At 34.5% G+C, this 13,966-nt stretch overlaps 2 protein-coding genes across 2 annotated transcripts; one reads left to right on the forward strand and one right to left on the reverse strand.

The window, feature by feature from the left end:
• The first annotated feature begins 736 nt into the window (after window positions 1-736).
• On the forward strand, window positions 737-1,951 carry LOC143615624 (putative methyltransferase At1g78140, chloroplastic). Its single transcript, XM_077088709.1, has 6 exons — window positions 737-885; window positions 927-1,011; window positions 1,089-1,282; window positions 1,356-1,467; window positions 1,589-1,696; window positions 1,776-1,951. The coding sequence occupies exons 1-6, from the start codon at window positions 758-760 to the stop codon at window positions 1,914-1,916; spliced, it is 768 nt and encodes a 255-aa protein (XP_076944824.1). The 5' UTR covers window positions 737-757; the 3' UTR covers window positions 1,917-1,951.
• A 305-nt stretch (window positions 1,952-2,256) lies between these two features.
• Window positions 2,257-4,343, reverse strand: LOC143615622 (uncharacterized). The gene is made up of 3 exons (XM_077088708.1): window positions 4,056-4,343; window positions 3,158-3,906; window positions 2,257-2,770 (listed from the first exon to the last, which is right to left on the reverse strand). The coding sequence occupies exons 1-3, from the start codon at window positions 4,341-4,343 to the stop codon at window positions 2,263-2,265; spliced, it is 1,545 nt and encodes a 514-aa protein (XP_076944823.1). The 3' UTR covers window positions 2,257-2,262.
• Between the last annotated feature and the right edge of the window lie 9,623 nt (window positions 4,344-13,966).

The following is a 13,966-nucleotide window of genomic DNA, read 5'->3' on the forward strand; positions in this document are numbered from 1 at the left end:
ATAATGACGTAGCTAGTGTAGGCCCCGTTACTGTGGGCGAAAGAAGATGAGGCGTAAGTCTTGTCTGGATTGGAAGCCTCCAAAAATAATGCAATTATATTTATATTTAGCTTTTGTATGTATAGAAACACGACGACGGAGCAGTTATCCTCCGTCGAGTGAGACTCCGATTCCAATGGCAGCTGGGCATCTATCTCCGGCAATCAAAAGCTCAAGTCGTGGATTGTTTAAACCTCTCTCGTCGATCTTCTACTCACCTCGTCACCGTGCCTCATCCGCCCTCGGAACTAAGGTCGCTAGTGCAAATCTCAACTCAACTATTATTATTATTATAATGTTATGTTAGACGACCTAATTGGAACAAGGATAATCATAATTTGTATATTTATTATGTGGCTGAATTTGGAACGTTTGTTTGTTTGTTTGTTTGTATGATTAGGTTCATTTCACTTCAACTGTCTGTATTGAATATTGATTGCTAGGTTATTATATTAGGCGCTCAACACATATTATTAGTAGTATTTCTCATTGGAAAGTCTATAGAATTCAAATGTCTAGTTCAACGCAGGGAACTGCAAAGGCAAAGGACCAAATACTGGCTTGTCCCATTTGTCATGACATGTTACTATGGAAGAATAATGCTCATCCTGTTTTCTCAGTGTAACAAGCTTCACCATCAATTATTTATTTCCTTCCTTTTGTCTAATCTATTCCCTTAACTCATTTTCTCTCTCTCTAATCTGGTGATGCTACTCCTATGTCCGCCTTAACCTGCACCATCTGTAAAAAGGCTTACACCGGTAACCAAACGCATCTTGATTTAACTTTAACTAGCGCCTCCTACAAATATACCGAATCTATGCCAGCTTCTTCTGAGCTTTTCAGGTACCTTTTCCAACTACATGCATATGCATTTGCTGATGCAGGTTACCTTTAATATCATTCCTCTATGAGAGAGGCTGGCGACAGGGTTTTTCACTGTGGGGTGGTTTTCCGGGCCCCGAGAAAGAGGTATCGGTTAAAATTCATTTGCTTAAGATTTATGAATGGCCCGATTCGGCGGGTTATGATCTATTTTTTGTTTACAGTTTGAAATGATGAAAGATTATCTTAAGCCAGTCATAGGAGGAAGCATTATTGATGCTAGTTGTGGTAGTGGCTTGTTCTCGAGGCTTTTTGCAAAAAGTGGTCTGTTTTCTCTTGTTGTTGCACTTGATTTTTCAGAGTCTATGCTAAAGCAGTGTTATGATTACATCAAGCAGGATGATAACATTTCTAAAGAGTATGCAGCTTCCAATCTTACAGTTAGTTTGCATGAGTTGAGATTACTCTCTGATAGAAACATGATTTTTTAGGAACTTAGTCTTGGTTAGAGCTGATATTGCGCGACTTCCGTTTGCATCTAATTCTATTGATGCTGTGCATGCTGGTGCAGCTCTTCATTGTTGGCCCTCACCATCTGCTGGTGTAAGTATTCTGTATATGCGCGTATACATTTTTGCTATCTTTAGTTCGTTTATTTTTCTATATTTGGCTTGAGTAATCTTAATATTCATTCACACATTATTGGCTATACGCTGTTTGACAGGTAGCTGAAATAAGTCGAATTCTTCGACCCGGAGGAGTTTTTGTTGCCACCACCTATGTAGTAGACGGTCTTTATTCGTTTTTCCCCTTTTTATCGCCTTTACGCCAGGTAAGCAAAAGTAAAATCCTACCTATCTGGTTATTTGTCTTGATATTTATTGTGCGACTTTTTGATTTTGTAATTTTAGAATATCGGGCTGATATCAGGGAGTCGCATTTACCTATCTGAACGTGAATTAAAAGATCTGTGTTCAACCTGTGGACTGGTGGATTACACATGTGTTAGAAACAGACGATTTGTTATGATCTCTGCCCGAAAGCCAAACTGAACACGCCTGAATTGCCTGATTCAATCTTAACAAAAATTGTATATCATGGTGTACATGAGTAATTCACAAAGAAAACGATTTATGTAAACTGCAAGAAAACTTTCACTTGTATATTTAAACCGGTTTGTATGCTATTCATAAGTAAATGGGATGAAATAATGAATCCATTAAATTAAGTGCTAATAACTTCAAAACCAAAAATTTCATCTAAAGTGAGAACATATGCACCAAAACTGTTTAAACCATTTTCTATATCTTGAGGCCATAAAATATGTGCCATATATATCATGGATTCGAGCCACATATACAAACATCTTGGATCCATATGCACTGTGGTCTTCAACCTTTATACTACCATATCTGCAAATGTCAACTGTCTATAAAGCAATGCCTTCTCGTCACTTTCGTCTAACCCAACTGAATTGTCTCCACCACCATGCTCCATCTTCATACTCGTTCTATCATTGTCAAAAAAGTCACCATCAAACGCAAGCCTTGGTTTTCCATTTGTGGGGCCCGAGTCAACTGTTTCCATCTCAGCTTCAATAAGAGCTTCCATCCGGGCCCTTTCCCTGTCTCTCGGGTAGGTTCGATACAAAAATGAGTAAATGAAACAGCATAATGCCATTGGAATCCAGATTGAAACATAGAGTGCTTTAGCTAATGATGTGGCGTTGTCTCGATCTGTGGCAATACTTTCGGAGCCCTTTTCGATGGGTATGTAACCGTAAACGTGTTGGGCTAATATCCCGACTATTGGAGGAGCAAATGATGATAATATTGACTCGAATGATCGGTCTAGAGCGTAGATACTAGTTCGTGATATCTCGGGAACAATTTCTGCAAAAATAGGACTATGTAGACACAAGTCCAAACAGATTAGAGTTATGAGCTGACCAGAAAATAGAGGTAGCATGATTGGTGATTTGATAACAGGTCAAAACAAGTTCAGGTCTGATAAAAAAACACATTAATTTGTATCCTTCGAAAACTCTATAAGCAGTTAATATATTAGATATGATTAAAAAAACTCCATTATTAAACTAATAATCTAGATATTTAAAAAGGTGATTTAATGTAAGTATTTAAACACGCTTCTGCAAGTTTAAACCATTTTGCACAATTACCTTTGCCAATAGTCTTATTTGACCCGTTTAACTAAAAAGCGACCCACTTTAAGTAAACGGGTCAAAAACAGGACTAAGAAACACAATGACAAGATATTGGGTCAAGAAGTTTACTTGTTTGTAGCTGGACCGTTCCACGAAATGAAAAAGCCCATAATAAACAACACCATAGCATGAGAAACCAAAGTAGATGGATCATCTTTTAGACCCAGCAAAAGCAACAACCCCAAAGGAATAGCCGATCCCGAGCTGATTTGGGACAAGACAATCCGGCCCGAATTTGGAAACCGTTTTGACAGCACATCCCCGGCCCGCCCACCAAACAATCCACCAACTGAACTCCCAACCACAAATAAAAACATCAAGAAAGCAGTATTCTTATGAGAAAAGCCCGTTAGTTCCAACCACATCGGTGCAAATGACAACGCAGACCATGGGAATGAGCCCATGACACCCTGCGCAACGATTATTTGAAAAGATTGAATCTTTATGACCGACTTCGCTTCCAGCAGCAAATCTTTAACGTTTGACCAAAAGGTTTGATCTTTTATGATATTTTCAGGTTCTACATGTTGCAAGAAACGTGGGTCGTCGGCGAAAAGGCGAACCAAGATCCCAACGAGTACACTAATGATGCCAACAAGATGAAAGGCAACCCGCCACCCGGGAATCCCCATAATTGTGGTAGATGCTAAAAGTAATGAAAGAAGACCACCAAGTATTGAGCCGAGGTTACTAGTTAGTTGTAGCCAACCGAAAGCCATACCTCGGTTTTGGTCATTGGTTGAATCGGCTACTAAAGATTGGATGGCGGGTCCCACTATGGCAAGGCCGATACCATTTAAAGCTCTAGATATAGCAACCTGAAAAGGTTTAATATTGTGATCTAAAGTAAGCTCTGGGGGTGTTTGGCATTGTGAGTGATTATAAACAGGATCCAATAATCACCATTCACCAATAACAAGCAAAAAGAATGGTTCCTAATGTAGGTAAAACAGGAAATGAATTATACCTGAAGAAAAGAAGAAGAGAAAGCAACAAGAAAAGTGGCGGCAGCCCATAAGAAAGCACCGTAAGCTATAATATGAGCCCGGTTGTGTCGGGCTGCCAAATAGGCGGCTGCTGGGAAACACGACGCCTGAACTATGGACCGGAATAGGGTCAAAGAACCCAGCCGGGTGGGGTCAGCGTGCAGCTCTTCACCCACCTCTTTGTAGACTCCCGGCAATAAGGACTCGTCGGCTCGTTCCATTATTCCGGCCAGGTTTACCAGTATCAGGGTCACCGTCTCCGTCCTCATTGTTTTCTGATAGACCCACCAATCAATCAAGAGTCAAATAATTAAATTGAAGTTTGTAGAATCAAACATTCACTTGAATTCTTCTTCTTATTATTATTATTATTATTATTATTATTATTATTATTATTATATGTATTCAAGATTTTTTTGTAATAAATAAAAATAGACTCTTTCTTTAGATAAATATATAACGCTCCACAACTTTCTTCAAATAAATTTACACTTTTAGCATCTCATTAAATGTTGGCATATTCCACTCGGACTTGGTCCTTACTTGTGTCACTTCATATAGATATTGATAATGAAGGATTTTAGCTAGGTATTGTGAGATTGTCAGTTCAGATCCCGATCTCACATAGGTTTTTGTACCATTGTGTTACGCAGAGAGAGAGTTATGCTCTTGTGACGGCAAAACGACTATTAAGTGTTAGCCGACTGTATGGTTTCCCGGGGCAACGCCTAAGCCAGACTCTGAAGCCAGCGTAAGCCTGGTTGAGACAACATCGTCTGACTAGAATGGGGCAATGAGACTTTATAAATTGGAAAGTGCGGTGACCTAGTCACAAAAAGGGAAAGTCATCATTCTAAAAAAAATTTATTATTCTAACAACTACATAAAAACAAAAAACTTTGCGTGTGTTTGTCTATCAAATTATTTTAAGTAAATAAATAACTTTTCAAATATTTGTTCATTTTTGTTTATTACGCGTTGTTAATAAATTGATCGATACCGATCGAATTTTTGTTCCGTCTACAGTGTAGTGCACAGATTAAAACACGCTACCTCTACATTTCATACTTGCTCGAGTAGCTTAACATTCTAGCTTAACTAACAAAACTTTTGACTTAATCAACGACAATCTAACTCTTTACAAAGATCTAGTCAATCTAACTCATGGTTTGAACTTTGAACTACTAAAATTCAATTTGGCTTTATGAAAATTTTAAACTATGGTATAATAGTTATAATTGAGACGTACATGGTATATTATAGCATGCGGTATATTTCTATAATAAATATGAAATAAAGATGCCATAAAACAAAAAAGACAACGATTCTCGACTATAAAATTTGAGAAATGTTTTGATGATTTCTCTTTGTTATATTCATCTTTAATTCTCTCTGTCTCAATATGATTTTTTGTTTATATTCATCCATTGATTTACGTATAAAAAGCAACCTTCTAAATAATTGTACTTAAGGCAGCATGATCAATTTCGGTCGTCATTTACTTGGAAATGTACGCTTCCTAATTAAATGCACATAAAGCAAATTACTACATTACGCTAATTAAATAAAGGACAAATTATTAAACTTTAGAACAAGTCAAAAAGAAATTACGTTTTATGAGCTTTATCTTGTTACAAAATGCCTATTTATTGAATTTCTATACGTTTGATACGTTTGCTAAAATTCTTAATACTTCGTATTGAATTCATTATGCATACTACAAGTTCGGTATTATTGTATTTGAAGCTTTTATATGGGTTAACTTATTTAAAGTTTAACAATCACGTTACGGTTTAAAAAATACAAGCTTAATTTACGAGTAAGTTTTTATCTAGCTTTTTCTTTCTTTTAAACTAATAAGCCTACTTAATTAGAGCATTCCCAGCCTGTCCCTCACCCCCATCCCTATAATTACACTAAATAACACTACATTTTTCTTTATAAAATTATTAAATATTTTTTTTTTATACTTTTATTATTACATTTTTCTCTCTTCACCATATAATTTACAAAAATTCACTACCTTTTCCTCAAATTTACATAAATCACTACCTTTTCTCTTTCCACCCTATAATTTACATTAATAACCACTTACAACCTCATCATATAATTTACAAATTTCTCTCAAATAATTATAGGGTATGAGTTGAGAATGCTCTTATTGTACCTTTTTTATGTTTTAATAACACCTCCCATTCGAGAAATCTCTCTCTCTCTCTCTCACACACAAAGTTTAGCAACAAATTATAAATGAGTATGACGTTTCACCTTATTTTTGTTCATTTAATTTAAAGTTGCGATTATTGATCGAAAATGTAGATTAAATTTAATAATCCATTTAAGACGTGAGGCCCATTAGAATACACTCTTGACAATATGGCCCATCCAACTTCCTTTGCCAAGTCAAGTTGATTCCATAATTCCAATTTCTTACTTTCTTTTAACATGAGAAGTTGTATATAGGGTAAGGTTAAAATGAAAACTTATTCGAGTTGTGAAAACCCGTGGAAACCCTATGTAACATTGTTTTTTTTTTGTTACATGTAATATATGTTGTAACATTTAATACAAAACATCGAAACATAAAAAAATTGTTTTGCTATTTTTTAATATTTTTTTACTAATTTTTATATATGTTTTCAGAAAAGAGAAAAAATTATATTTATATTTACATTTTTTATTCACTTTAATTATGGATCACAAGATTTAAACATTAATTAAAAACATGTGGTTGAGAATGAATTTTTAAAGTTTTTACAATTCAAATAGGTTTTCATTTTGAATGGTTAACAATGTATTATTATAAAACCACTTATTTAACTTTCTCTCTTTCCTCTCCACACACACGTGGCCTATCTTTCCCACTAATTTGGGTACCCGAAATGGGCTTTTAGATGATAACATCGGTGTTTGACTATCGGGTATAGTACTCATTTTGCATTTACCGAACCCACCCCTCCTGCCCTAAAAGGAAAGTACAAAATTGATAAAAACAATATTTCTGGAAAAAGAAAATTAACCTTAAACTGAAACATGTTTTGTGGGTAACGTAAATAAGAATAACTTTAGAGTAAGAAAATGTACAACTTACATACCATTTTTGTAAAAATAAAAAAGAAAAAGAAAGAAACCTTTTTTATAGAAGAGTATCGGTTGAAATCTTTTATCTATGGCAAAAGAAGTAACATGATAGCAGACAACGAGCCCATGTCACCCCTATGCTTGTGGAATGTGTTGCTTTAAAGCTTAAGCATAAACAAAAGATGGTCTTTAGAAAGGTACTATAGCATGTGATGGTCTTGGGTGCTACTGGGCACCGCGGTGGTGCTCTCGTCGGTGTTTACCCTCATGTTTAGGAACTTACAATCGAAGTCTTGTGTTTTTGTGAACGTGTGTAAATGAAAGAAGGATATAAGGAAGATGATGCGTGAGCTTTTTATTTAATAGAAATAGAGAGAAGATAGTTTAACATTTTAAAAAGTTTAACTAAACTTAGAATTAAAAGTTATTTTAAGTCTAATTATAGGAACAGGTATGAAATAAGTAACTGTAATTACTCTTAGTTTTTAAATGTTTAGAACTTTACCCTCTTGATTCAAGTTCAACATTAATTTGTGAATTTACTTTTACCAAATAATATGGGATGTTATGTAATAATAAATATGATAAGAAATAAATATAAAATCATATGATGACATATGGAACAATATTTTGTCATGATTTCCAAGGTTAAAGATGTCAACATGACCATGATAGTGTCCATAGGCCATCATCACAAGCTCACAGAGAACCCAAAAACACTATCAACCCTCAAAACTGACACTTGTGCCATTATTTTTCTACATTGTAAAAATGATTGATGTTATTATTTTCACCAAAATAAAAAAAAAATACGCTTATCTCCTTAATTTATTTTTCAATAGATACAATTATTCTGTGATTTTTTTGTTGTTAATCACGTAGAATATTGTTTAGATCAACGGTAAAAGACATCTTTTAAACAAATTAACTTTTATTTTAGTGGTGAACCTTGGACGAAAATGCAGGGAGTCGATAAATGGAGTAAGTCTTTCAAATTATATATATAAATATATTATAATTCTAATTAGTTTCATATTATTATGAAACTGTTAAAGCATTTATATAAATGTCTTAATTCTTAAATACCTGTGGAAAGTTAGATGCTTTGTTTAACTAATGCATAATGCTAAAAGGTGTCTATGAAATTGATTTATGAATCAAAATTATAAACTCCTTTAGTGTAGTTTAATTTTAATATATAAATTTACAGAAAAAAAAAAAGAAAAAGAAGAAAAGAAAGAAAAGAAACATAATCCAGATTCAAGAGTCCGCTTCCAGAAAGATGTTGCGCATAAATTCCTATAACTGTATCTTAATTTGGATTAATATAAATATATAAAAAGATAAACACGTATTGTCATTGGAAATTTAGATCGTTGACTTGAGACTTTTGTTTTTCTATACCTTTCAAACTTAAATACAATTAAATTTGTGGGCCAAATATCATAAATTTAAAATCAGCGTGTAATGAAAATAGACACTTGTTAAATTTAGTTAGCTGTCTCAAACATGACTTGTTAAATTGTGACCTTTTTTCCGGGTCAACCCCGACTGAATTATTAATTGTCCAGTCTTTGATCCTCCTGATTAGACAAAAGAAACACAACAAACTTTTGTTGTTGACCTGCAACACTCGACACAGGATGATCGAAGCAGCAAAAAACGATTTATATGGATATGGATATGGATAATGTAGCAATCAAACACACACAAACAGAAAATAATAGCAAAGGATTTATATGGATAATGTAGCATATGTATTTAAGTGAAAACAAGGCTATAATTCATCTTGTTTAATAACACTAGCTAGGTAACACGGTGATGGTACAACTAACATGAGTGACATTAAAATTTTTTAGAACAATGTAATTGATGCATGTTTGCCAAACACCTTGCTTAAAAACAACTACAAAAGAATAATGTAACTAATTGATGTTTGTCAAATCATGTTAAAGTGACACTTTGAACCCAAAAAAAAAAGTTACAATATCGTCAGTGACGGAACCAAGACTCTGGAGAGTCGTCGATCATAGATTCATAGGGGTCTATTCTCTAATAACTATAACTAGATTGTCTAAATTATGGTTTTGCATAAAAAAATATCAGTTTAATGCATAAAAATAAATTCAACAAATTATGTTAGCAGACCCTCTTTAAGTAACCCCCTCCGGTTCCATCCCTATTCATCATTATCAAAAGTTTTTAAACAACACTTATATTATGCATATCCTAAGTGTATATGTATTTATAGGTAGTTGTGATATTACTGAGAGCATACAATAATAATAATAATAATAATAATAATAATAGCAGGTAAGCATGGTAAAAGGTATTATAATTTTATATTACGAATATATGCATTTCTCTGTTATTTATTAGAAAAATATGTTTAATTAGCATATAAATAAGATAATATAGCCTTGCAATAAAAGAATTGTTAACTTAATTGTGTGCTCTCATAAATTGGATGAGGCTTAATGGTAAAGCACTCACTTTACTAGTGAGAGGTGGGGGTTCAAATCTTACTATTATCAATTTATATGGGGGATATGAGGGATGACCCTGGCTTGCCAGGGTTCGAGTCCTGATTTCACACGGTTTTACCGGCTCCTCGCTGTCGTGCCGTTTGGCGGGCATGGGGGTCGGGTTTTATCCAGGGAATCCCTCAATTGGTAGATTGCTAGGGGCTCCGTCCATCTGGACTAGTGGCCGGCTACCTTTAGCCTAGGGACCGCGTACAGAGTACCCAACGTTTACTTAGTCGTTTCAAAAAAAAAAAAAAAGGTGTGTGCTCTCAAATCCTTCTTTTTGCTAGCTTCATGACAGTACGTATCCCATTATTGGCACATCCTTTTTAGTAGTTAAAATATAATATAATATTTTTAGATAATATCTGAATGTAAAAATAATAATTATATTAAACAGGTGCCTTGCCACGGGGGATTATATTTTAAGGCCTTTTTGGTCTCATCTCGAATCACGTTTACTGAATTTATCATAAAAAAATCATCACACAACTTATTAATTTGAACAAGATTGTTTAGTTATAAGGCGTAAAAGCTTTACACGCATAGTAAAATAAAAACATCCTAATCAAGTGGGTCCTTTAGCTATGATACATGTGGTTGCAACTAGTAAGTTGAAATTTAAAGGCGAAAACTTTCCCTAAAACCAAACAATTAAGTTACACTCAACTAAGACTCTAATTCTAATGAATTATTGGTTTTTACCAGTACTCCTATCACATTTCACAATCGTCTTCACCAAGACACATATAATGGTAAAACATTTGATGTATCGAGTATATATTTGATGCGTCTCACATATATAAGAGTATCATGTGTATTAGGTAAGCCTAAATTTACTTGTCATCTTTGTTACTTTTGTTTGTTGTGTGGTGATTTTCTTTATTTTTGTTACACATTAATGATAAGTACTTTTACACATATTTAAAAAACTAACATGTTATTTATATTCATATATGTGTACTAACTACACATGCTCGCGTGATCGGTATATTCATACCATAATCGTTTGATAAGAGTTTTTATGAGGCATAGTTAATCTATTTTATAATAATCGATCCGAGATTGGCAAACACAATCTAACAACAATATATAAATAAATAGTAAAAGAACAGATCGAAAATAAAAAGTAAATTTGTTAAATGCTATTATAACTTAATCAGAGTTTCTTATCAACTGTTAATCAAGACAAGTTTTAATTAATCTTTTTAATAATAATTCACATGAAATTAGATTCGACTTTTTATTTAAAAGTCATTTTCCCTCTCGAAAATTTCACATCATTATATCATCCTCTACACCCCAAATACGTCAATCACTCATTTTGAAATCACCTCACCTCACCTCACCTCACCTCACCTCTAGTTCTTAAAGTAGTATTAAAAGAAATTAATATAATATGTTCATTTCAATATATTCTTAATTTTGTTTTTGCCAACACCGGAATATATATATACCACATCACGATAACGTAATAAACTTGGAAATTTAATGCATTATTTTGGTATCAAAATAACAAATTATAAATTCAAGTTTAGAAAGCGTAAACTGTGGAACGTGAAAAATAGTTTGAATAAAATCTATGTTAAATGATAATAATAATAATAATAATAATAATAATAATAATAATGTGGAATATATAAGGCTGAGGGGTGTGGGGGGCTCCAACGGGGGCGCGAGTGGGGGCTCCAGCCAATAATATTGTGACGTGTGGCAGAGAGAGAAACTGGATAAGGTGGGTGTTGGAGCCCCCGCTGGAGCCCCTGGCCCTGGTGTGGAGGGGCTCCAGCGGATTTTTTTTTTTATTTTTTTATAAATATATTCAAAAAACGTATTATTAAAAAAACTCATAAATTATTAAAAAAAACACACATTAAAAAAAACACATTAATATCCAAAAATAAAAAAAAAATTAAAGTACTAAAAAAACAACAAAGTTAGGAGACGGTTGTATGTTGGATGGTTGAAAGCCGGATGTTTCTTGCGACCCCGAAAAACACATCGATTGGTCTGGTGACGACCATAAATCGTCGTAACTATAACCTGAATCTAGGTTTGGGTACCAATTTCCAACCATGTTTTTAAAAAAAGGTTTGGAAGATGGGTTGATTTTGGGTTTTTTTTGAAGTTGTGGTAACTGTTTTATGTGATTTTGGGTGTGGTATGTGATTTTGGGTGTGGTAATTGGTTTAGGTTTATATATAGGAAAAACAGATTTTTTTTAATAAAATTAAAGAGCCCAACGGCTCATTTCTCATCCCAACGGCTCTTTCACGCATTCCCATGTCCCTTTACGCCTCTTCCTTCACGCGAACAGGCTTGCGCCTGCTTTGAAAGCCGTGCTCGCGCCCCTCTCGCGCCTCGGTGGTGTGGTGCTCGCGCCTGAGGGAGCGAGCGGAGGGGCTCTCGCGCCCCCGCTGAAGCCCCACACCCCTCAGCCTAACACTCATTTCATAGTTGTCCAGAAAACGATATATATCTTGAAACTTAATTTATTAATTTGGTTTATCAAACTAAAATAATCATGTAAAAGATTATAACGTCTTCAAAATATCAAGACTGTGGAAGACTATAACGTCTCAACAAACCTCACTAAATTCTTCAAAATGTTAATAGTAATAATAATAAAATATGTGTTATATGACAACTAAATTACTAGTTTACTACGTCTAGTGTGGTGTTAGCTTCAAGAACATATATGCCTATATAATATGGAGTGTGAAACATTTACAGAATCAAGTATCATGTACGAGTACGCTCATGAGTTGTAAATTATAATGGTTTACAATGCATCGTTGCAGCACGTAAAGACACCTCTTTGTATTCATTTAAATGCACACATCATATATAATCTAACAACCCCATAGCTTAAGTATAAAGATTTATAAGTATTTGATATTTGATTTAACTTTTTAAACAGACCGACCTTAGAGATGACGAAGATAATTAAGTAAAGTAAAATGACAAGAAATAGCAACTTTTTTCGCTTCCAATCCGTATTTAACTAATTCTATTGGTCGCGATCTGTTGAATTCATTTAAGTAAAAGAAACCCTAACGATATCCTTAAATGGTATTATATATATGTCTCATAGGTCAACAGTTGACTAAGAATTAGGAATTGAACATACTTAAAATCTGTGCGCGCATAATTAAAAAACTATTACACAAAACAAAAAGAAGATGAATTAATTATAAACCCTAAATACTAATTAGAAGGACAAATCCATGAGGCTTCATTACCTTGAACTTGATCACCAGTCAATGCAGCGGAATTCAACTTTGACCCCCCCTGCAATGTTTTGAGTAGTGGCAATGACCCCCTCGAGCTTGCCATTCTGGTCGTTGGGAATGGGAGGTGAGTTTTGTAGAAGCGATTGGAAGGAGAAGATGGGGGGGGGGGGGGTTTGTAAGTCTAGGAAACTAGTTGAAGGTTGTTTTTGGAAGGTGGGGAGAGTACAAGGGGAGAAGTGGTAATTACTAGCTGATGCTGAAGTTGTATTAATGTTTTGAATAATAATATTGTTATTGTTATTGCTAGTGCTAGTGCTTGATTCTGCAACAATATTAATATTGTTATTATTGAGAAAGGGTGGAATTTTGGGTCGGAAGAGGTCGAAGGGTGCGGCGGGGATGCCGGTGAACTCTTGGACCATCTGGCGGAAGTTGGTGGTGTCGGTAGTGAGGACGGTGGTGGGTGCACGGCGGGAAGCTCGGGTGCGTTTCTTGGGGTTAATCTTTAGAACTCCTATTTGGTGATCGGATCCACGACTAGTACTTGTTTTAGTATGATTAGTAGGGTTGAAGGTGGGTTGGGTCCAGGGGTCTTGGATGGAGGTTGGTGGCTGCTGCTGGTTGTACAAGGTATATGTTGCTTGTGGTTGGAGGAGGTGGAGGTGGTGGGATTATTATTAATAAAGAAATTAGCAGCAGCAGAAGAGATGGATTGGGATTGAGTTCTTGAATCGTATTCATCGGTATCGGCTCCTCCTCCGCCGCCGCTAGAAGATTGAAAGCTGCCGCTGTTACTGGAGTCCATGATATTTTTATGAAATGAATATTATCAAGAGGAAACAAGAAACAAGAGAAGAAATGAGATTTTTTTTTCTTTTTGATTTTTATGATCAAAGAAGAATCTAAAGGAAAGGGATACTTTTGTATTTCACTATTTTCTTTTCTTTTCTTTTGTATCTAAAGAATCGGTTTTCTTTTTAATTTTGTTTTTTTTTCTTCCCATGACGGCATCAAGTCGTAATTACGTTATATTATCAACACATTAAATTTACT

Source organism: Bidens hawaiensis, unplaced genomic scaffold (genome assembly GCF_021521415.1).
Source record: "Bidens hawaiensis isolate Kalapana, Puna unplaced genomic scaffold, B.hawaiensis_p1.1 tig00043639_1, whole genome shotgun sequence".
NCBI lineage: Eukaryota > Viridiplantae > Streptophyta > Magnoliopsida > Asterales > Asteraceae > Bidens > Bidens hawaiensis.

Bases quoted from the DNA above. Each gene is read 5' to 3' on its own strand.
- LOC143615624 (XM_077088709.1), top strand. From the start codon at position 758: ATGTCCGCCTTAACCTGCACCATCTGTAAAAAGGCTTACACCGGTAAC. The intron at 886-926 runs GTACCTTTTCCA...TTGCTGATGCAG, and splicing joins GCTTCTTCTGAGCTTTTCAG to GTTACCTTTAATATCATTCC. The intron at 1,468-1,588 runs GTAAGTATTCTG...GCTGTTTGACAG, and splicing joins GGCCCTCACCATCTGCTGGT to GTAGCTGAAATAAGTCGAAT.
- LOC143615622 (XM_077088708.1), bottom strand. From the start codon at position 4,343: ATGAGGACGGAGACGGTGACCCTGATACTGGTAAACCTGGCCGGAATA. The intron at 3,907-4,055 runs GTATAATTCATT...AAACCTTTTCAG, and splicing joins TCTCTTCTTCTTTTCTTCAG to GTTGCTATATCTAGAGCTTT. The intron at 2,771-3,157 runs GTAAACTTCTTG...GTGTCTACATAG, and splicing joins AACGGTCCAGCTACAAACAA to TCCTATTTTTGCAGAAATTG.